Source organism: Mustela putorius, unplaced genomic scaffold (genome assembly GCF_011764305.1).
Source record: "Mustela putorius furo isolate JIRA1106 unplaced genomic scaffold, ASM1176430v1.1 tig00000589_pilon_pilon_pilon, whole genome shotgun sequence".
Classification (NCBI taxonomy): domain Eukaryota; kingdom Metazoa; phylum Chordata; class Mammalia; order Carnivora; family Mustelidae; genus Mustela; species Mustela putorius.
In genome coordinates, this window is record NW_025421425.1 from 9753752 (window position 1) to 9777792 (window position 24041).

The 24041-nt window shown below is 35.1% G+C and overlaps 1 protein-coding gene across 4 annotated transcripts in view; it reads right to left on the reverse strand.

Moving 5' to 3' along the window:
* CDH18 (cadherin 18) overlaps positions 1-24041 on the reverse strand; it is a 696319-nt gene that overhangs the window by 21512 nt on the left and 650766 nt on the right. For all 4 annotated transcript variants that reach the window (XM_045082036.1, XM_045082035.1, XM_045082039.1 and 1 more), the window contains exons 9-10: positions 17196-17317; positions 8636-8753 (exon numbers count right to left, since the gene is read on the reverse strand). In XM_045082036.1, coding sequence (XP_044937971.1) covers positions 8636-8753; positions 17196-17317 — 240 coding nt within the window. The remainder of the gene's footprint in view (positions 1-8635; positions 8754-17195; positions 17318-24041) is intronic.

Here is a 24041-nt window from a genome sequence, read left to right on the forward strand (position 1 = left end):
TGGTTACCCAATACCACTTTCAGAACTTTTCCAAAGGGTCTTGGTTTTACTCAGTATATAGGATGGAGTTCTGAACCCGCTTCCATTCAATTTTAAGGAATACATATCTGCAGCATATCAGTGAATGTCCAGGGGGCCAGCATCTCTGTGATAATTAGGTTATTACTGAACAACATCCTTTCTTCTGAGCCCATTTTATATGCCAACTATTTGTCAAAATATGTGAAAAATAAAAATACTTGACCTCCAATGGAGGTCCAGGTAAAATGGTGTTTGACTGACAAATACTCTTAGTGATAGCAAAGAGAAAAGCCTGGACATCCCAGTGAAGTGTCTGCTTAAGGACATTCAGGAACTCCTGAAGCAAGATAACCAGATGGGGCGAGATTCCGGACAGGGGAAGCCCATGAACGTGGGGCTGCGGATTACAACCCGTTTGCTTGTACTAGAAACTAACGGGAGGATGGAATTCCAGCCTGGGGACAGAGACACCGAAACTTTTGGAAGTCTCCTGGGCCTGAGTCAAATGGAAATTGAGGGGCCTTAAACACCTGGCTGACTTTCCCTGAAGACATTTGTTAAATTGAAAGTTTAAATTGGAAGTTAAATTGAAAGTTGAGCAGAAACCTGAAAGTCTAAGTGGAAAAGGCCTGGAATACAAAGAAGTGATTCCCGCCCGCTCTGTTTGTGCTGGACAGGTAATCGGCAAAGCTGGGGGCTAGGGTAACGGTCCCAGTACACGAACAAGCCCCCAGTTGAAAGTCCTAGAGTGCCATGTCCTAGCAACAGGGCAGAGATTGACTCTAAACAAAACTACAAGTCAACCTTGACGTGGTTACCATAATGATCGGGTTACCATAATGATCGCCTTCTCTCCTTGTGTATCAGAGAAAATGGTGACTAATCCCTGGAGAAACACATTGTCACGTGAGACTCCTATATCCATACACTACATGTGACATGAAATACACACACACATTGCTAGACGTATCAAGAAACAAGACCATGTGTCCCAGTACTGTTTCTCCAATCTCCTCGATGAGAAACCAAAACCTGTTATCTTATTGAGACACTAGAGGTAGTTGACAATGATTGTAAAATCGTTCAGATTAATATATTTAAGAAATAGAGGAAAAAAGAAGGACAGATAATTTCGCTAGAGATTTATATCTGTATAAAAGGAAAAAAAAAATGCTACCAACCAAAGCAATCAGTGTTTGGGCTATGCTTTCTCTGAATGGACATACTTGCTTTGATAGGACTCTTGTTTCTTTGAGCAGAATATTAGCTGCATACTGGTGGTTTCTACTAATATACTTAGAGTGTATGTCACAGGGAATACTGAAAAATAGGCCCCAAACAAAGAAATTTTTATGTAAATAGAATGGAACATGTGAAGAGACATGTGTTCTCCAAGATCTGACTTGCTATGAGGACATTAGTGATATTATATGCTTGCAGACATCAACATGGGTGAGTTATCTGTCTCTGGACTAAGCTTAGCATACATACATGAGCACGTTATAATAAATAAATAAATAAATAAGTGGTTTTTGTTTTTTTTTAACAACAGTTTTTAGCAGGAATTAGTTCGATGATGTATAAGAGGGATTGAGATTTTACCAGATCAGGTGCTAACAGGTTAGCCTGTTACAGATTTATGGATGCTGCCAGAAGATACGTGGCTCCTGGGTCAGGCACAAAGGACTTCATTACTCATGTCAGAGTATCTAGGACAGACTCTCATTCAGAACGTAGAAGACAGCGTTAGAAGATAGCAGGAGTGCCTCCTTCCAGAACAAAAGCAGGCTTATTTATCACCCCATTATATAAATACGAGGACAACCTCTAGGGCCAAGGCAAACCTAATTTCCTTGCAGCCTCTTACAGAATATTGGAACTCCCTAGTTGAAGGTTCCTCTGTTGTTAAGCAAACCCACTGCATGCATACCATGCACCTGGGCTATGCCATGTCATTCTCCGAGACTTTGGGGTTAGAGGAATCAGAGAAAATATGAAATTCATACTATTTCCCGTGCCATGAAAAATGAAGCATTTCTCTCTGAACCAGGAGTACAGAGCCTTGTGCCAGCATCCGTGAAACTGGGTCAAGATTCACTGCTCATCATGTAGGTAAGGTACAATCTTAACATAACAGTAGGAAGGCTCTTATGACACATTGTCAATGACTACTTAGTTGTTGAATAATTGACATTCCCAGATTTTGTTTTTATTTTTGACTAATGGGATGCATGTAACATCTACGCTATTGTCTTCTGTTTATGTGTAAAACCATTAATAGTTTTGAACACATGTTCATATGTTCATAGGTTTATTTACTTTTCTGTTCTTTTTCCTCTGTTAATTATTTGTATCCTTTCGCTCTTTTGTTTCCTATTTGGAATGCTTACTTTGTTGTGTAAATATATTCATGATACTAATCCTTACTCATTTGTAAGTATGGCTATCTTACCCTAGGCTAGAACCTGTTTTTAAGTTTTATTTAGAAATCGTTTAGTGCAGGAATAATTTTAACATTATCACATTTGTTAATGTTTTAAGAATGTGCTATTTGTGTCTTTTATACGAAATCCTTTCCTATCCCAGTTATACGAAATGAGTGCACTTCATTTTCCTCTAAAATTCTTAGAATTTTTCTTGTAAAAGTAGTTCTTTAATATATGTAAAATTTATTTTTTGTGCATGTATTTGAGATACTCTAATTTTAGTTTCTCTAGATATAGAAACAGTTGGTCCATTTCTATATACTTTTTGGATTGCCCTTTCCACAATGGCTAAAAATGCTACCTTTGTCTTCTATCAATTTCATATGTCTCTATATAGATTTAGATATCTATTCATTCTATTTCAGTTCCCTCAATTTGTTCTCCTCTTCTCTTTATCTATTTCTGTACTTTATTTAAGGAGTCCTTCATTGTTTGGTGCTGGCCTCAGTCTACCAATAACCAATGTTGTGGCTGGACCAGAACTTATGATTCTTATGATTGCAAGACACTCTTCAGCAATAAACATCAGGACACTTTGAAAAAAAAAAAAAGACTTATTACTTACATGTCCCGAAGATTACATGGTACACTTGGGTCCACACAGAGAGGTGGAGGGTAGAGGGAAAGAGAATGTGCGTGTCGGGGGAGGGGGGGCTTGAAGTTCTGTTGTTTGGGGGTCAAGGATAGGTCCTATGGTTTTGGGGGCTCAATCTATCCATGAATTTAACACATAAGAGGGGGAATTTAGAAAACAAGGAGAGAGAGAGAGAGAGGGAGGGAGGAAGGTCCAAATTATCAGTTCTCAAAATCAATTAAGATGTCTAAAACAAAGAGTCTCGGGAGGCAGGGTGAAGAGACCGGATCTTCATCTAGTCCTGTGGCTGGCAACGTGTTTATTCCAGCGAGCTCTCTTTGAAGTGAACGTCCCTTTGAAGTAGATGCCTCTTTGAAGTGGATGCCTTCGCAATGGATGTCTAAGTCATGCACTTGCATTACCAAATAAATAAATAAATAAATAAGAAAAAGAAAAAGAAAATCCAACTGTCTGGGTTTACGCGCACTACATTCATCTTTATAATGTCTTGATTTCTGTTAGGATATACCCTCTTTTCTTCTCTTTCTGATAGCTATGTATCTCCTTCATCTTTTTTTCCAATACTTTCTTGCTTTTTTTATTCATTTTCCATTTGCATTTTATTAACAGATTACTAAATTCAGTTTGTCATTAAAATGATATTGAATTTATAAATTAATATGAACATCTGAGCACTCTGATTCATTAATTTGGTAAATATATTTCTTGCATGGTTTTATTTTTTCAGTAACATTGTTCCTTACATAGGATAAACTTGAACATTATATATTGGATTTTTTTTCTATAATCATTCAGAAGGATTTGAGGCTAATTTATTTCATTTGTCTTTGCCATTTTAAATTGTAGCTGATTTATTACTTATTCATATGTTTTAAATATAGGAAATCTATGTATTTTGAGGTATTTCAAAAATTGGCAAAGTATCCCATTATTACTTAAGATGTTTTTGTAGGTTCTCTTAAATTTTCATGTAGGCAATTTAATCATCAAGGTTAATCTTGTAATTTGTTTCTACTTATTATTGTTCTCCATTTTTTCCTTTCTTTCTGAATCGAGAACATTCTGTACAATACTGCTTAGTTGTAGTGACTGAAGTTATCCTGAAACCAGAAGAATTGCTTCGATGAACCTATCAGAAATTGCTCATTGTTAGAAATGTGACCTAAATAAAGATCTTGTTTTAAGACACCAAGTTTTGGATTTGTTTCGTTTTTCTAACAATAGTTGCTTCTTTTGAAGCAATAAGCTAACTATTTCTAACATTTTATATCAAACTTTCTATATCATCTTGTATTTGGTATATTTCACCTCAGCAGTATACACACACACACACACACACACACACACATACACACACACATTTAAATATGAGATAGCTTTGATTAAAAATTATATTCAGTTTGATAATGGCTACTGTATATTTGAATTAATATCTACTTTCTTCTATCATTTTCTATGCTTTTATTTTCCATCTTTTATTCTCCTTTTTGATCTTCTGTTCTACTGATAAAATAAGTTTCATTATTTAGTTTTCTGAAAAACGTTTCTTGCTTTGGAAAATACAGATTTTTATGCTGTTAATTTTTAGTGTTTACTCTTCAAGTTTTAACATATGAAATGATTTTTAAGATTTTTTCTTAAGTATTATATTCTGCAGAGATCCTGAAGGCAAAGACTAATACAATATTTGCCAAAATGTCAGTAGTTAAATGTAAAAAACTTATTTTTATACATTGGAAGACGTCTTTAATAATGAGTCCTCCTTCATTCCTAATAGCTTACTATTTTTAACTAACTGTAGAGAAGGCTAATATTAGCAAATTATTTTTCATCAGCATTTTGACCAGATGATTTTTATCAACTTATGCTATTTTAGTTTTTTAACCAGGAATCTAGTTTACTAATTATTGGAGTGCCTGGGTGGCAAGTCAGTTAAACAACTGACTCTTGGTTTTGGCTCAGGTCCTGATCTCTGGGTGGTGGAATGAGCCCCTCCCAGGCTCCCCACTCAGAAGAGAGCCTGCTTAAAACTCTCGCTCCCCTCCGGGCTCCCCCAGCCCCAGGCTCTCTTTAAAATAAATAAATATAATCTTTAAAAATTTTTTAAAAATCATTGATTTTTAATTATTTTTCATTTTCTTTTTAATAGTATAAATTTTTTTCTCTTTATCATTGAGGCTTAATAATTTTAAACTCTCATATGCTAGCATAGGTTTAATTTTGTGCTTGGCTTTGGTGTTTATGTTTATCATAAGGGTGCATATACTTATATGAGTATATTCATTTTGGTATGGCTATTCTATTTTTAATCTTGTCTTTACATAGTATTATCTGTAGCTGCCTTGTGTTTAGAGAAAAATCCATCTTTTATATGGTATCATTATTCTCTCAAGGTTCCAAAGTGAGTATTTTTTTAATCTATTTATTTATGTATGCATTTATTTATTTATTTATTCATTCATTTATTTATTTTTGGAGAAGAGGGGCAAAAGGAGAGGGAGATGGAGAGAGAATCTCAAGCAGACTCCACGCCCAGCGTGGAGACCCACACGGGGTTCAATCTCACAACCCTGAGATCATGACCTGAGCCGAAACAAAGTTGTACACCTAACTGACTGAGCCCAACCAGACACTCCTAAAGTGCATATTTTAAAAATCATAATTTGTGGATGTAAAAATTGAAGCTTGGAAAGTTAGGTGACTTGGCTTATCTAGAATAATCAAGTCTGCTTTCATAAGCACATATTTTCAGCTATGCATTTGAATCTTTTCTAGAAATCATTGTTATTCAAAAGAAGTTTTCCTGTGTTATTTACAATTTTATCAATTCCCAATATTTTTTTTTAAGTTAGTCTTACACATAGATTAAAACTTCTTTATCCCTACACAATTGTCTAGAGGTCACATACTTGACATAGTATATAGCTGGTTTAAGCATTCACTGATATGGTTAAAATAAATGTTGAAAAATTTACTTCAGGGGGTGCCGGGGTGGTTAAGTGGTATAAGCTTCTGCCTTTGGCTCGGGCCTTGCGTTGGGCTCTCTGCTCAGCAGGTACTCTGCTTTCTCTCTCTTCTCTCTCTGCCTGCCTCTCTCTGCCTACTTGTGATCGCTGTCTGTCAAATAAATAAATAAAATCTTTAAAAAAAATTACATCAGTACAATAAACCCTTTTAAAAGTGTGCATATGTTTGAGGGGAGCTCCTTAAAATGACTTCCCACAATTAGTGATGTCCAATCATTGAATTAAGCCCTTGTGAATAGACCCATGTATTAAGTTCATAAATTCTCGATATAAATTTTTTAAGATTTCACCTACTTATTTATTTGACAGAGAGATAGAGAGAGAGCACAAGTAGGCAGAGCAGCAGGCAGAAAAAGAGGGAGATACAGGCTTCCTGCCAAGCAGGGAGTCTGACATGGGGCTTGATTCCAGGACCCTGGGATGATGACCTGAGTTGAAGGCAGTCGCTTAACCAACTGAGCCATGCAGGCGCCCCAGATATAAAAATTTTTTACAAAGAACTTTCAGTCACTAAGTGGGTCTCGACAATAGAAAATTCTCTTGTTTCTTTTAAAAATACTTTTGGAATTATACTTACATAGGTTAAATAAGTTGAATATAACACACCTTTATATCCAAGTCAAATCTTCATGATTATATCATCAAATTAAAATTACTTAAAATGGGGGCGCATGGGTGGCTCAGTGGGTTAAGCCGCTGCCTTCAGCTCAGGTCGTGATCTCAGGGTCCTGGGATCGAGTCCCACATCGGGCTCTCTACTCAGCGGGGGGCCTGCTTCCCTTCCTCTCTCTGTGATCTCTTCCCTTCCTCTCTCCTACTGTGATCTCTCTCTGTCAAATAAATAAATAAAATCTTAAAAATAAAATAAAATAAATAAAATTACTTAAAATGTAAAATAAAATATTTATCAGGATGGGAAAAGATGGGGGGGGGGTGGACCTGGGTGGCTCAGTGGGTTAAAGCCTCTGCCTTCAGCTCAGGTGATGATCTCAGGGTCTTGGGATCAAGCCCCACATCAGTATTTCTGCTCAGTGGGGAGCCTGCCTCCCCCTCTCTCTCTGCCCACCTCTGTGCCTACTTGTGATTTCTGTCAAGTAAATAAATAAAATCTTAAAAAAAAAAGGAGGCAAAAGAAACAACTGAAATATAAATAGAAGGATTGAGGTGTGATTTTAACTGACCAAGACAGAAAGTTGAATGCTCCCCAAATTACACAATTATCTGAACTATGGGAAAAATGCATTAAGTTTTTTTACATATTTCCCACAGTTAATTACATGAAATATATTTGGGATCGTAGAATGGGATGTCCAAATGTATATAAATGTAGAGTGATAAATTATTATAATTTGTCATATAAAAACATGCACAAATATGTATTTCCATATAATATTTCATATTATAGTATATTCCATATAGTATTAAATACCATAAATACTATATTCCATATAGTATTTCCATAGGCAGAGCTGACCATAAGGAAGTTAAAATGAGAAAGAAGAATAAGCAGCTTTGGATTTTCGTGTAAACTATGATATGGTCACATGTACAATTTGGTATCCTTGTTATGATAATTTAAAGAAGCTAAGGAAAATGGACATAATGTTTTAGTGAGTTGAGATTTAGTGATATTATATATATAATATGTCTCCCTGAAGGTACAGAAAGGGAATTAAATGTTTACTCCTAAATGTACCCACCATTGTTTCTCTTACAGGATTTTGAGGCCAGTGTTAAATTCCAAATAATAACATATTCAGATAAGCATGACCAAAGATAGTTTTAGGGAAGAAGAAAGTTGATACAGATCAGAAAACTGCACATATTGACTGATTTAATGCTTCCTTAAGGAAGGTGGGAGTTTTATGCAACCTTGAGAAATCTACCAAACAAGGAACCAAAAACGTGAGGATCTTCTATAGTTACTAAATTATGGTGTTCTTTTTTCCTTCACACAATAAAGAAGTTTAAACAAAAGCAATTCAAAATTTCCACAATATTCTGCAATTATGCATATTTTCTACCCACATTTTGAAAATATTCATAATAACAAGAGGAAATATAATTTGTACACCACATCTTGATAGCCTTGCTAATGCAAGATGAGTTCAAACATTGCATTTCCTTTCCTAACTGTCCCTAGGACATATTTTTCATTTTTCCTAATTTAAAATTTTTCTACCTCCTAGCAATTGCAAGCAACTCTCATAAACATGTTTGTCAGCTAAGATTTCTCTTAAAATTTGCCCAAGAGCATATTACATGTACATCTCTTGTTTAAAGGGATGCTTCTGAATAAACTCAATGAAAGTTATTTGTACATATGGCTCAATTTTAAATACAAGCTATTCACAGATCATAACACATTAACATCAAACTGACTTTGAATGCTGATTTGCAAGCTGTTCATGGGTATGTACGCATAAAGCAAAACTGCTCAGGCCTATTCCACACGAAGTCAAAACAGATATCACATAGGTTAGAGAGTATATGTAAATCACGTTCACCTTCATTGTCCTTCAGAGTGAAGTTTGGGTTTATAGATAGGCGTTCATCAAGAAAAAAGTTAAACCTTGGTCCATTTGCAAAATCGTCTTTATCAGTGGCACTGATCGTATGAATCACCTGAAGAGAAAAAGCAAAGACTAAATAGGAAAATTAATTTGACTTATTCCTTTGATTTTAATAATATTATAGCATTTTTCATTGCCATCACAAAAGGATTTTTAAAAGACCCCTTTATCCACCCTGAGTCTTTTCGATTCAAGTAATAAATGTCCCAGCGAACTGGCCTGTTCTTGCATGAGATTTTAGGAAACAGGTTATGGAACAATTTATAATCATCCACGCTTTATTTTCTAGCATAGCACCAACACTTAATTTTTTTTTTTTCTTTATCACCTACAGTACCTTGGGGCCAATTAACTGGAAGGTTTCATAAGAACACCTGTTTGAGGAAACAGGAAGTATTGTTTGTACAAATATAAATATCCTAGTGTTCCTGTAGAACAGCTTTGTAGTGTATGTCGTTCTCAGTAAGTAAATGCAAAAACAGTGGAGCCATATTATTTTTACCATTTCAGGGGACCTTTGAGAGCATGACCTAGCCCTTCTATGTTAACATAGTTAAGATAAGGAATGTGAGACCCTAAAGGTTTGTGATGTGCCTCAAATCTGTTAAAATGGTAGCAGAAGCAAAACCAGACCACTCACAGTTTTATGGAATACTTCTCATATACAGTGCTGAGAGAAAGCAATTCTAAAATTTGGACTATGCACGTCATGGAGCAGAAAGTTAAATATATAAATGGCCATTCCAGGTGGCTTAAAAACAATGCAAATTCCATAGCGGTAGCCATTACACTCTTAGCAAGGAAGTATCCAAACTAATATGCAAGATAATATTTTCCTCTTAAAAAAAAATATCCTAATGCGTAGGTGTCCTTTTTTTAGTCCTTCCTTAGAGAAACTAAAAGAAAGAGAGGGAAAAGTAGCCATAAAAAGAATGTTTCCTGGGGTGCCTGAATGGTTCAGGCGGTTAGGCATCTGCTTTCGGCTCAGGTCATGATTCCAGGGTCCTGGGATCAAGCTCTGTACTGAGCAGGGAGCCTGCTTCTCCCTCTCTCTCTGCCCCTCCCCTGCACCCTGCCCCTCCGCTCATGTTCTTTCTCTCTCAAATAAATAAATAAGATCTTAAAAAAGAGAGTGTTTCCTGCATGTGAAATATACTGTGTTCATTTCAAAAATTGCTATGATTTCTAAAAACATCTTGCTCAATTTCATCCCATTTCAATCTTTTCCAAGTGAAATAGTATACCAATACGTACAGCAGGTAAAGGCTAAATTCCCTCCATGCATCGAGTCCATTAGTTGGCCAGGGAGATGAAGATGAATGTAAAAGTACTAAGAAGGAGTCATCAGTGACAGTAGGACCAGAAAAGCATGTGTCTTCATGAAGGGGAAGTGAAGAAAGTGCTTTAGGCTATATAGAAAGTGATCTATTTTATCCATATCTGCATATGGCTCTCTATTGCTCAGAATGTATTCTCAGAAAGAAATTTAGGTAAAAGCTTCTCCCAACCCCCACATATCCCAAGAAGTCTCTATCATTCTTCTCTTCACTTCACTTCAGACTATTAATTTTAAGACGAAAAATCTACATATCTCCTTGTTGTTGCTTTCTTTTTTGTTTAAACTACAGTCGGTCTCTGGATAGATTTTTTTTTCCCCCTTCTTATTGGCTTTGCCTTGATAGTAGAATAAATTGATGGATAATCAGAAGCAATTTGACAATTTTTCTTGAGTGCATGGAAAGCTCCATGGAGTTCAGAGTGCGTGTAATCTGAGAAACATATCTACGTTCTCTACTTTTCAGGTATTTAATATTTAACTGAAATAAAAATATAAAGTTTTCAAGACTCTCTTCAGGGTTAAATGAAATAGATACACGTTTTTCTTTTTGAAAACAAATGTCCTATCTCCCCTAATCCTTGCTCATTGTCATTCTCCAATGCACAATCCTATTTTCTCGATGATACCTCATAACCTACTAACAGGTTTGCAAATTCACTTCTTATTTTGGAATGTGATTTTGGAACAGATCAGCAAAGAACAATTAACTTAAACCAACTAAATTATTTTATAATTCCCCTTATGGCTTCTTTAGGACGACAATTTTCTTCCCATTTTAAATGTTTACAAACAAGTTATTCTATTTGTTAAACACTGATATAATTCATAATATAGCTTTACTATTTTGCTGTTGTCTTTAGTAAAATACACTTTCCATTTTTATACAAGGAATTTCAAATCTGAATTTACCAGGAAGCTCAGTCACGGCAAATTTGTCTTCTCAAAAACTTCTTGATCTTGTTTCCATAGCAAATGATAAGCTGATGGCTACATTTTGTTTATGAACCATTTGTCTTGAATTCCTGCAGAATGTGCCTCATGCATCCATACTTATTCTTCTATAATGCTTCTGAAAAATACTTCCAAAAACCTAGAATGTTGCTTGGCTTTTATCTAGAACTTGGAGATATCCTCTTATCCTCTTGATGGGGAAAGGTCTATTTCATTTTTCTGTTTACTAATCACCTTTCCTTTCAGGAGAAGACAGATTTCAATTTATTGTTTCCTTAGACTTATATTAGGAAAACCACCTCAGAAGTGAACATGTCTGTGATTTTTAAAAGATGTAAGCTTCTGGCAGATATCTAGATAAGTGCCATGTATCTGTCACCAATATTTTCTACCCTTTTGTCAGTTAGGATTTATCTACACTGTGCTACCTGTGCCCTCCATGTGTGTAATTTGTGGTAGCTTGTGGGTGATGTACAATCCATAACAATTTATTTTCTGTCTCTCATCATTTTAACTGAACTTAGATTATTTTCTATCTTGTGCATATTATGTAATTAGTGCATAAAGTATTTGATTATTTTGAAAGATCTGAGAGAAACACAGTCATAAATTTATTCTACTAAAGGGAGGAGGGAGTCCAAATTGATAGTTGGTATTTATTAATAATTATAAGCTGCAGTTGTTGGTAATGCCCATGAATAATGATTCACTTTTAGCATAAACTAATTAGAATCAATGTTGTATTTCTTTTATCAAATAAATGTATCACCCTCTTTAAATGTGTTTTCTATGGTCTGTTATTTCTTGACTACTTTATTAAAGGGGGAAAACATCAAAGTAGTCAGTTTCACAGATATACACAATGTTAGGTAAATGATCTAGTGCAACTAAACATTTAAATTAAAAGAATATTCTATGGAGCACATTGTATCTTATTTTCTTTAATGTAATTTAATTCTTTTTCCGTGTTCCAAAATTCATTGTTTATACACCATACCCAGTGTTCTATGCAATACGTGCCCTCCATAATACACAGCACCAGGATGTATCTTCTTTAAATTAATCAATTAATTTGCTTTATAATATAATCTCAAGTGGGATCATACATTTATTTAATAATAACACTAGTTTCTGTTGATTCAATGAGTTGATCTTTGTAAAATCTTTTTTTTTTTTTTAAGATTTATTTATTTATTTGTTTATTTGACAGAGAGAGATCACAAGTAGGCAGAGAGTCAGGCAGAGGGTGGGGGGGAAGCAAGCTCCCTGCTGAGTAGAGAGCCCAATGCAGGGCTTGATCCCAGGACCCTGAGATCATGACCCGAGCTGAAGGCAGCGGCTTAATCCACTGAGCCACCCAGGGACCCCTGATCTTTATAACATATTGGTGTAAAATCTCTAGTGATCAAGGTACTTTTTTCATACAAAGTTTATTATTAGTAAGTGGACATGATGGAAGTAGGTTGGTGTTAGGTAATATAATTTTCTATGATATATGTTGTGTTTCCTAAGTTTACTTTGTAATGAAACACACACACACACACACACACAGGGGAAAGTCAATATCAGTAAGGTAGAAAGAATTCCCGTTATTTATATTTCCATTTCTATGGGTAGACCCATCTCATTTATGATGAATTCACTTTACTTTGGGAACTGACTTCAAATTTCATGTATGCATGGCTTTCTTCTTAAAATTTCTTTCGTACAGGGTAGTTAAAATATATATGTATGTACATATATAGATAGAGAGAGAGAGAGAGAGAGATCTCTATATAATTTTTACAGAATGGGAAAATTTATTAAGTCAGAGAACTACATTGTTGCAGTTCAGGTATATTGATACCCGATTCAAGGTGAATTCTGCTCTTATAGGTGGTTTAAACTTCTGCTTCACAAAAGACACCATTCTCTGCCATGGCCACATGCTGTTATATTTAGACACAAAGCATCCATAATAAAGATGCCTGTAATTCTAAAAGCCATTGTTACAGGAAGAGGAGACATTGTACAGCTGGGCAATACAAATATGCTTCAGAAAACCTATTTCAACAAATCATTATTTAAATAGAGTTCCCTATTCCTACTCTGTATCAAAACACACAAAGTTTCTCCAGAAATGCTACAAACATAAGGTTAAATGAACCAAAGGCGGCAAAATTAAAGAATAGAAAGATTCAGACCATTTCCCTTGTAACAGGTTAAATCATACAAATTGACCACACAGATTGACAATGGTTTGTTTAAATACGGGTGTAATAAACAATATTTTCAAATGGCTTTTCATTACCTCAGTAACAAGTTTTAATTCATTTTGGTGAAACAAACGTTTAGAGAAACAGATACTTAAGCATATAAAGAACCCAAGTATCTTAATGTGACATCTAAAATCATACAATATTAAAGATAGCAATGATGATAACAATGAATACACTTTTTAAAGAGATAATATCCATGATCACATAAATAAATCTATATACATTAGATTTTAATCTCTGAAAAAAAGAAAGAAATCTCTGAAGAAAAGAAAAATACTATCTAAATGGCTAAGGGGACCCAGAAGATAAAGATATATTTCTGTCACAAATTTAGCCTTCTGTAAAACATGGAATGACTTCTCATGCCCGAGGAGAATAAAATAATCCACATTTAAAGGCATTTGAGACTCATCTAATCATATACTCAAAATTTCAGGCTTGGAAGTGTCGGGGTCACGCGCCCAAGATGGCGCCGGTCGCGCCCCTAAGATGGCGCCGGAGCAGTACCGACAGCCTAAAAAACAGCCTAAAAAACATCCGCCCTGGCCACACGTGACCTTGTGCTCGTCACATGAGCACCATACGCCACCACTGCCTACCAGCCCCAGATACCTCCTGTTCAATACCTCTGTGATTGGCTGTATACTCCCTGTTCACGTGAACACCCCCGTGATTGGCTGTTATGCCCTATATAAGGCAAGGGAACTTCTCCGCAAGAGGAGAAAAGAAAGATCGACCAGGGAATAAGCAAGAGCTTGTGCATCGACCTGTGTGTGACCTGTGTGTGTGTTGGTGTTGCGTCATCTCTGCAGGCAGGGAGGGCGTGACATGGAAGGGCCCTAAAATTCTGATAATTTTCTTTATTTTAGAGATGAAGAAAGCACTTGTGGATGTTGCATAAATCATTTCTTAGAAATGCTATGAAGCTTAGGTGGTCAGTGCGGAGGGTAAAAACAGAAGGTCCCAGGCTAGCAAGTTGGCACTGACTGGAGAGGATGACCTGGAAAGAATGCATGAATAAGCTTTCCTGGGATCAAGAGGTCAATGGAAAAGGTCAAGGTCACTGGCCAATATGGAGAGAGTTCAATCTAGAAAACTAATACCAGTGTTTTAGATTTGGGAACACATGTGAACATTCACAGGAGAAAAATCAATGAATCCAAGAACAAGGACTGAGCGTTATTTGCCCAAATTTCAATACTTTTACCTGTAAAGGTGGCTAGGACTAGCAGTATGTATTGTTTCCAATACAGTATCTCACTCTACCCTAAACATTTTGAAATTACCTTGAAGTTAAAAAAAATAAAATAAAAGGGAAAAATAAATGTATTACATTTAAAAGAGAATATCTAAAAATGGTTGATGCAATTATTAGCTTAAGTTTGGATTTTTAAGTCTTTGTATCACATTTCAGATGATCTAATTTTGAATTCTCTGAATAGCCTATGGATCGAAAAAAAAACAAGATTCTGTAGGGGATTTATATCCTTGATAGATTCTGATATTAAAGTTATGTTTTATCATAAAAAGAGTAGAAAAAAATTTTCCTTTTTGTCCTTTTCAATACAATGTATTTTCACTATTATTCCATTTAAATATTTTAAATATTTATTGCCTAAGTGATTCTTAGCTTATTTAGGTGTCCTTATTTCCGATGGATTTTTTTTTTTTAGCAATTTTTTTTCCCCTAGCAATACTTTTGAATTGGTATCTTGCTTTCTTTCTTTCTTTCTTTATTTATTTATTTATTGTCATACTGAAAATAATGAGGCCAATCCTGTGCAAATTATTAAAACTTTCTTTGTGGCCCTGACACAACTGAAATAGGCTTCGGTAAATAAATCATTAGATATCTGTACTGAAAAATCCTTCCTGCTTTTGAAATGGTGGTACGGAAAATGTTTAAGCTTCTGAAGTGATCATCTTAATATATTGCATAATATATAATAATATATTAATTGTTACATATTATAATATAATATAATATAATACATAATCTGTAAGTACTTTTGGATACAATTCTCATTCACTTTTTCCTTACATTTTCTAATTTTGTTATGGGCAATGAATATGAAAAAAAGTTTTCCATTTATATATACACAAATACCTCCTCAGAGGGTATTAAAACATAAACAATGATTACCTTAGCACATTATTGGTTGTTCTTTCTATAAAAATACATGGGCAATGCTTCTCAGTACTATAAGACAAACTTTAAAATGAATTAAAGTAGTTTTGGATGGGGGTGCCTGGGTGGCTCAGTCTGTTCAGAGTCTGATTTTTGACTTTGGCTCAGGTCACAATCTCAGGGTTGTGAGATCAAGTCCCATGTTCTGCTCTATGTAGGTGTAGAGCTTGCTTAACATTTTCTCTCTCTGTTTCTGTGTGTCTGCCTCTCCCTCTGCCCTTTCCCCCCTCCAAATTTTTTTGAAATAAATAGAGTAGTTTTGGATGAATAGTCATTCTGGCTTGCCAAAGACAGTAAAAGGGACCATCTGACTCCAATAGACCTAGACCTTTTCTATCTCTCTAGATTCACCCTTGACAGACTTTATTTTTATGTATTTTTGTAATTTTTTAAAAGATTTTATTTATTTATATATGACACAGAGAGACACATGAGAGAGGGAACACAAGCAGGGGGAGTGGGAGAGGGAGAGGAGCAGGCTTTCCGCAGAGCAGGGAGCCCTGATGTGGAGCTCAATCCCAGGACCCTGGGGTCATGACCAGAGCCAAAGTCAGACACTTAACGACTGAGCCACCCAGGCGCCTCTACCTGCGACAGACATTAAAGTGCTCCTCATGGAATCCATGCCTCCCTATAGTCTCTTCTTCATTAAGTCTGGGTGTGACCAATAGAATATGGCAGAAGTTTTGATACATCCTTCACCTGATGACATTACATTTTACAAGACTGTTTTCCAACAGACTTTACAGATCTCTCCTTACTTGCTGATGAAATGGTTATTGAGGAAACCCATACATATAGCATAAACTGTGAGTGGGATATTGAAACTCCAGGAAACATTGAAGAGCTGAGGAAAATCCTGAAGCTCTGAGGTCTATAGTTGAAGCAAACATAATGCTACCAATAACTAGGTGTGCTTAGAAGAGATTTCAAGCCTCAGGTAAGAACTTGATCCTTATTGAAACCTTGACTGCAGTCTTATGAGACCCCTGCAAAGATCAAACTAAGCCATGAGCAGACATCTGACCTACAGAAACTCTGGGATCGCAAATAAGTATTGTGTGAAGCTGCTAAGTTTGTGTAATTTGTTATAAAGCAGAGAAAAACACACACACAAAAAAACAAAACAAACAAAAAACCACAAATGTGTGTCCCCTTCTCCTTTCTTTATGTGCTACAGCCACACTGGGCTTTCCTCAGAACTGCCATGCTCTTTAAGCTAGCTGCCATGCTACATCCAAACTCATGACCCCCATTCAAGGTCTTCTTGCTTCTTCTGCTGTCCCCACGTTCTTAATACATATAGACCCTTTCTGTTCCAACCTCATCATCTCTTAGTACCAATATTACTCAGTGGTCACTCACATGTCACTCCTGCAGGCCTTCCAAAATGGACCAATCAGTCCGCTCTCCAGACCTTTGTCTCAAAGCTTCATTAGTACAAGAAAATTCAAAGTTTCCTCCTCATTTAATACAGGGCTTCACACAAAGCTTTCAATATAATTTTATTGGTATGATGAATGTATGCATGAATGAGTTCATTTTTAGATTTATATTTGGGTTCTGGAGAAAATTTTTTTTTTTTCAGTGATTCTCAAAAAAAACTATTTGGTATTCAGAATAAAGCTTTATAACATTATTTTCAGCTGAGCACAAAAATAACATTGAGGGCTTTTGAGGATTATACCCAAAAATAATAGAAATAGAGCTGCTTGTTTTTCTTCCAGTCCAATGATAGGAAGGAAACAATGAACTTACCTGGCCAGGCTTTGAATTTTCACAGACAACAATATCATATTCCCTGGCAAGTTCGGGTGGATTGTCATTGACATCCAGAACTCTAATACCCACTGTGACATGGCTCAGCAAACCAGGATTGTCTGCAAAACACACAGGAATTTATTTAGTGTTTCCATGCACATTTTAGAGGCTTGGTTTAAAGCAAATCTCCTTAATACTGTAGCTTGTCACTAGTTCCATATGCTGCAACAGGACTTTTGGCAAAGGGCAACTTTATGATGGCACTCTTTGCTAGAATTCATTAACTTACAGAAAAATGAAAAATGAACACCAAGGCATGACCTGCATGCTAAAGTGATTATTTTGTCATACCAAGGAAATTACATGTTATTCAGGAGCTAGAGTGGGAGAAATTCATTGTACGTAGTCAGAGTCCAAGGGATGAACAATTGGTTTCATCATTAATCTAAGAAAAGCATAGCAGTTGGTTCAAAAAAAGATTACATAATCTTTAAGAAGTTTGAGTTTTTAAATTTAAATAAATTTGGTGGAAATAAAAATATTGCCATTTTTGCACAAAGAATAATTTTATTCTTATAGAAAAATTCATGCAGTGTGGGATGTTAAGTCATACTTGGGGAGAAATAATAATTGAAATCAGAACTTATCATAGAATTAATATATAACTCTTGTAGATTTCAAAATATTATAACTAACACCTTAAAATATTTCTTAAACACAGTCTTCCCATTTTTCAGTAATTTTACTAATTCTGAGGTATAAGGAAAAGGCAAATGTTCCATTTATTTTACAAGTTAAAGCTATAAATGCAGAATTAATAACAGGAAAATTAAATATATATATATTTATTTTTATTTCTGATGTTTTTGTCATTATTTTTTAAAAGTCCAAAATTAATGTTAAATAGACTAATTTTTTAAAAGGATTAATAAAACAAAAGACATAAATTCTAGATAAATTTATCAGTTTATCAAAGTCGAACAAGAGAAGGTATATTCGAAAAAAGGGGGTATGGATATATATAGACATATATAGATGATACTAACACTAGTAAGAACATGGATGGAATAAAAAATGCCATAGGTGTCTCCAAACGGAATAGAAAATCTAAGGAGTACTATAGTAATTAAAGAAGTGTACATTATTCTTAATGGTGAAAAACTAACTAAAGTTAATTAACAGAGCTCTAAGAAAGCTATAAATAAATCTACCAAAGGATGTGAAAGACCTATATACAGAACATTTTATTGAAATGTTGTATAAGTTGAGTTTTAGACTTCGTTAAAGAAATTAAGAGCTGTATCATGTGTGTGCTTAGGAAGATACAATATGGGCGCCTGGGTGGCTCAGTGGGTTAAGCCGCTGCCTTCGGCTCAGGTCATGATCTCAGGGTCCTGGGATCGAGCCCCACATCGGGCTCTCTGCTCAGCAGGGAGCCTGTTTCCCCCTCCCTCTCTGCCTGCCTCTCTGCCTACTTGTAATCTCTCTCTGTCAAATAAATAAATAAAATCTTTAAAAAAAAAAAAGAAAGATACAATATCACAAATAAAACCAACCCTTCTGAACTGATGTGTGTATTCAATGTAATCTGTTGCAAATCCCAATGTCCATAGAATTAAAAGTTGATTCTAAAATTTATAAGTACTTAGATTATTTAGCATGTATGGAAAATGACAAAAAGCATACTTGCTGTACAATTTACCAAGGCTTATTATATGGTATTTGTGGCCTTACTCTTGCCAGAATATAAACATATCTCTTCTACTCTAAATGTCATCTATGATTTTTTTCATGTATTCTTGTGTTTCCCAACTAGGCACTTGCTCACCTTATCAGAGCAGACAAAGTAATCTGTTCTAGAAGCCTGAGACAAGAATAATTTTATTGGCTCTAATCATTAATATCAGCAGCCTTAATTGTCCCTGAATAAATTTCCCTCCACTCATTTTCTGAGCAAGCAGAATTAGAAGCAACCTTAGTGAAGTTAGGAAAGAAAGGAAAAGAAAGTTTTGTAGAAGATTCTGGAAAGACTACATCTTTTTTTTTTTTTTCTTAAGATTTTATTTATTTATCAGAGAGAGAGGTAGAGAGCTAGCACAGGCAGACAGAATGGGAGGCAGAGGGAGAAGCAGGCTCCCTGCAGAGCAAGAAGCCCAATGTGGGACTCGATCCCAGGACGCTGGGATCATGACCTGAGCCGAAGGCAGCTGCTTAACCAACTGAGCCACCCAGGCGTCCCAGGAAAGACTACATCTTGAAGAAAGGCTAGAATAAAAGCACAGCTAGGCATCTGACCACATTCAACATTTTGCCTTCTCATTGTCCCCAGTTGTCTTGCTCTGGACTGGAATGGCTTTCCACTATTCCATACTGGGGTACAAGAGACTCAATTCTTCTAGATGGAAATAGATCCTATGTTCATCGAATATTATTTTATTACTCCAATGTATAATTACTCATCCATAACTTACTGATTAAAAGCACAGCGTTCAGCATCAGAGAAATGCCGGTTTGTCTGCAGACCTACTACCCTTAGGTGTTTTGTGGGGGAAGCTGAACTGAACTTAACCTTGGTGCGGTTGCGACTAAATTTCCTTGTGCCATGTCCTGCCAGGCACAGCCGCGGGAGGTACTGATGAAAAGTAAGGGAAAACAGACTGTTGGAGTAAGCTTCCTGTCATTACCAATGTAAATTGAATACCTGCGGTCTATTTACTAAGAGTAGCATGATGTCTAAAAACTGTGCCTTTAATTCCAAATAATTAGAAGCTGAAAACCCACTATGGCTTTGTATCCTCCTGCCGTTGAAACTGCCTGCATTCTGGTATTTTCTGTTCAATAACTAGATAATTCTAAATTAGCAAACTGGCAAGTTCTTTTGGGTTTCTCTCCTTTCCCACATTCATCCGGTTAGAATGTTACCCTTCGAATGACAATAACTTTACCTATAAAATGTAAGCATTTTCAAGTGTGTTGGAAGCATTTTCTTCTGTTCTTGAAGTTCTTAATGAAACATTTCTATTACTGCTATTGTTACTTTTATCTTTATGCTTTATTTCTAGCAATCAGGTTTTTTTTTTAAATTGGGGAATAACATATACAATATTATATTGGTTTCAGGGGTACAAGAACAATAAAGTGATTTGGCAATTACAGACATTACAAAAAGCTCACCGTGGTAAATGTCGTTACCCTGTGTCATCATAGTTATTATAATATTACAGATTACATTCCCCAGGCACCACTTTTCATACCTGCCACTTATTTATTCTATAGTTGGAAGTCTGTACTTAATCCATCCATATGCATGGCCTATCCATTCTTCTGCACACCTCCTTCCTTTCTGGCAAATATCATTTTTTTCTCTGTATTTATGAGTCTGTTTCTGTTTTTCTTTGTTTGTTTAATTTTAAGTATTTTTGAGGGCACAGTAAATAAAATATGTTGCAATTAGACAAATTTAAATATGAATCCCCTTTCCGGCCCTCTAGGAACATGAAATTTGGAAAGGAGTTTATTATTTTTATGACTTCACTACTTAATCTGCAATGAGTCATTTGACTTGGCAAATTTTGTTTTTGAGAAACAATTAAGGAAATTATGTAAATTTGAATCCTTTCTGAAGATCACAAACAGAACAGAAGCAAAAACAAAACACACAGTGTGCTGGCAGTCCTATACATGTGATTTCTAGCAGAAGCTACACTATTTAAAAATCATCCATGTTTTACCCAATACCAATGTGAAAGCAGCTCACATTGCTAGAGTGCCCTCTATGCAGACAGTGATGCAGTGAAAGTATTGGTATATGTCATTCTGTGCAATTGTAAGTTTGTTGCTACGATATTGGAGGATTTCCCATGACTGAGGAAGAACCCATTTTATCCAGTGAGCTCATTTGAAAAGTCTGTTAATGCATGCCACTAGGATGGGCTCTAGAGAACACAGAATGGTGAAATATACCACTCCAGCAGATTCCCCACTATCAATACAGAATGAAGAAAACAAATTAAATATTAATGTTTTTCCAATTTGTTTTCTTCAGAATTGTGACTTAAGTGTTCAATTTATTTCCATCCCAAAGTTGTTATGATTTAAGTATTTTCCTCCTAACTCTAAATCATGACCATTGGTATATGTAATACAGTTTACTAAGGAATGCAATAGATTTCTAATCTAAATATTCATATTCCGAATTTAGTATTAAGTACTTCTTTAAATTTTTTTTTTCAAATTGCAATTGACTTCCACAGTTTCCATCCTTTTTTTATTTTTTAAAGATTTTATTTATTTATTTGACAGAGAGAGATATCACAAGTAGGCAGAGAGTCAGGCAGAGAGAGAGAGGAGGAAGCAGGCTCCCTCACTGAGCAGAGAGCCCTGATGCTGGACTCGATCCCAGGACCCCGAGATCATGACCTGAGCCGAAGGCAGAGTCTTAACCCACTGAGCCATCCAGGTGCCCCTAGTATTAAGTACTTTTAAATATTTAAACTTAGACTAATGTAAATTTTCTTATCTATAAAATGTAGATTATTTTCCTCAAAATGTGCTTCCATTCTTTTCTTTATAAAAATTCAGTCAAAATGAAAAACCTCATGTATTACAATAGTAAATTGCAGTGATTATGGATTTAATTAAATAATCACATTTATATTTGTCTATGATTCATAAATGTCCATGCATATGAGGATGTTTCCAACTGTGTGTTACAAATGTGTTTATGTTGGTTGTTGGTTTTTTGTTTTTTGTTTTTTTTTTCCTGGTCTGTGTTTCTTTGATTTCTATTAAAACAAACAGAACTTTTATGAATCATTCCTGTGAACTGAAACTAGACCATTTCAAAATGCTAGGCTAATATTTTTGTTTATTAACAAATATGTTTCTAATATTCCCTTCAATAAATAAATATATAAAAATAAACTTTGCAAATCAGTGCTCAGATGAAACTGAATTTTTTTTAAGGACTTATTTATTTTATAAAAGGGGTGCTGCAGAGAGAGAGAGAGAGAGAATCCTGAAGCAGACTCCCCCACTGAGTGTGGGGCCCGGCATGTGGCTTGATCTCACCACATGGAGATCATGACCTGAAGAGAAATCAAGGATCAGCCACTTAACTAACTGACTGAGCCACCAAGGCATCTCTGAAAATTTTCATTTGACACTTTTTGTTTTGAAATGAGAGTGGTTTGCTATTTTTAACTAGTATTTTGAAATTTTGTACATAAAATCATATATTATTTTTAGGCAAAAAAGAAAGATAAAATAACTAATAAATAATTGATAGTCCTTACTAATATGAATGTTTAATCTATTTAAGAACTGTTTTATGGATAAAACCATCACAATGCCTTGTACAAGCCTGGTGTGCTGCCAAATGTTTTTTTCTTCTCCCCCTCTCTTTTTTGTATCTTGTATAAATGTTGAGAAACCAAATATTGTATTCAAAATAATTTGTTATAATGGATAAGTAAGGATTCATATCTGGTATGTAATCGATTAATTCCTCAATATTTCTTTCTTCTTACCAGATAAAAAGGTTTAAAATAAAACATTCTGTGACATTTATAAGATAAATTGAACTGACCCTGTACATTTTAGATGACCTATTTATTTTATAGTAGTTCAAAAAACCTGGTAGTTGTCTAGAAGCTCTTTCAAAATTTAGAGTATTTAGAAACACACCACCCCAAAATCAATGTATTTATGTGATTTTTTGTCAGTTTGTTGTATAAAATTTTATTAATGTCCCAGTCATCATAATAAAGAACTCACTCTGAAGTGAATTACCTAAAAGGAGTCTCAACTCTTTTACAGTATTTTTTTTTCCTTCCTTACCCATAAATCCTCCCCAAATTCCCCAAACGTTTTAGTAGTTATGCGTGAAACTAACATAAGTGGGAAGATTCAAAAGTTTAAATCGTGCTTTTGATTTTAGGAACAAAAATCTTTAAGTTAGAACCATAAAGTCAAAGTAATTCACTTCTAAGTGAAATTAATTACATCAGGATGATGTATTTGCTAATAATTATGAAAAACATTGAAAAATAGTTTTAAAAAATCTGTTAAAATTGGCCTATTCAATTTCATGAAAGAACCCAACAAACACACCACTTATTTTCTAATTTTTGTGATAATTCCGTTTTTATAAATATTTTACATCTAAGTTTATTTCTCTACAGTGTTTCTGATATTGAGTTTTCATTCTTATTGAGTTCCCACAAATTCAGCTTGTGACCAACTATCATGCTATCCTTCGAATTACATTTGCAATCATACTTTTTATGCTGCCAGAAGCTCAGTAATAAAATGGACCATCATTTTGCATTTTTGGGCTGGTAAGCAACGTAAGGATAATAAATTTTTTCTTATCTGATACAGTCAGCATATGAAAGTGGTTTTGTTAATTTCAGAAAAATAACTAACATAAGACATCCTTGATGAAATATCCTAATGTTTAAGAGTTCAGCAATCTCAAGTCTGGTGCAGAGATAAGGCCTTATTTCTGAGAATGGATCTGCTGCTGCTTGGGGTTCAACATCACCATTCTTCTATTTTTTTTATTATTTATTTATTTATTTTTTTAAAGATTTTATTTATTTTTATTTATTTGACAGAGAGAAATCACAAGTAGGCAGAGAGGCAAGCAGAGAGAAAGGAAGGGAAGCAGGCCCCCTGCTGAGCAGAGAGCCCGATGCGGGACTCGATCCCAGGACCCTGAGATCATGACCCGAGCCAAAGGCAGCGGCCTAACCCACCGAGCCACCCAGGCGCCCCTCACCATTCTTTTAAAAAAAAATCATACTCACTGCATTGTCGTTGGGCCCCAAATTTATTCCAAGT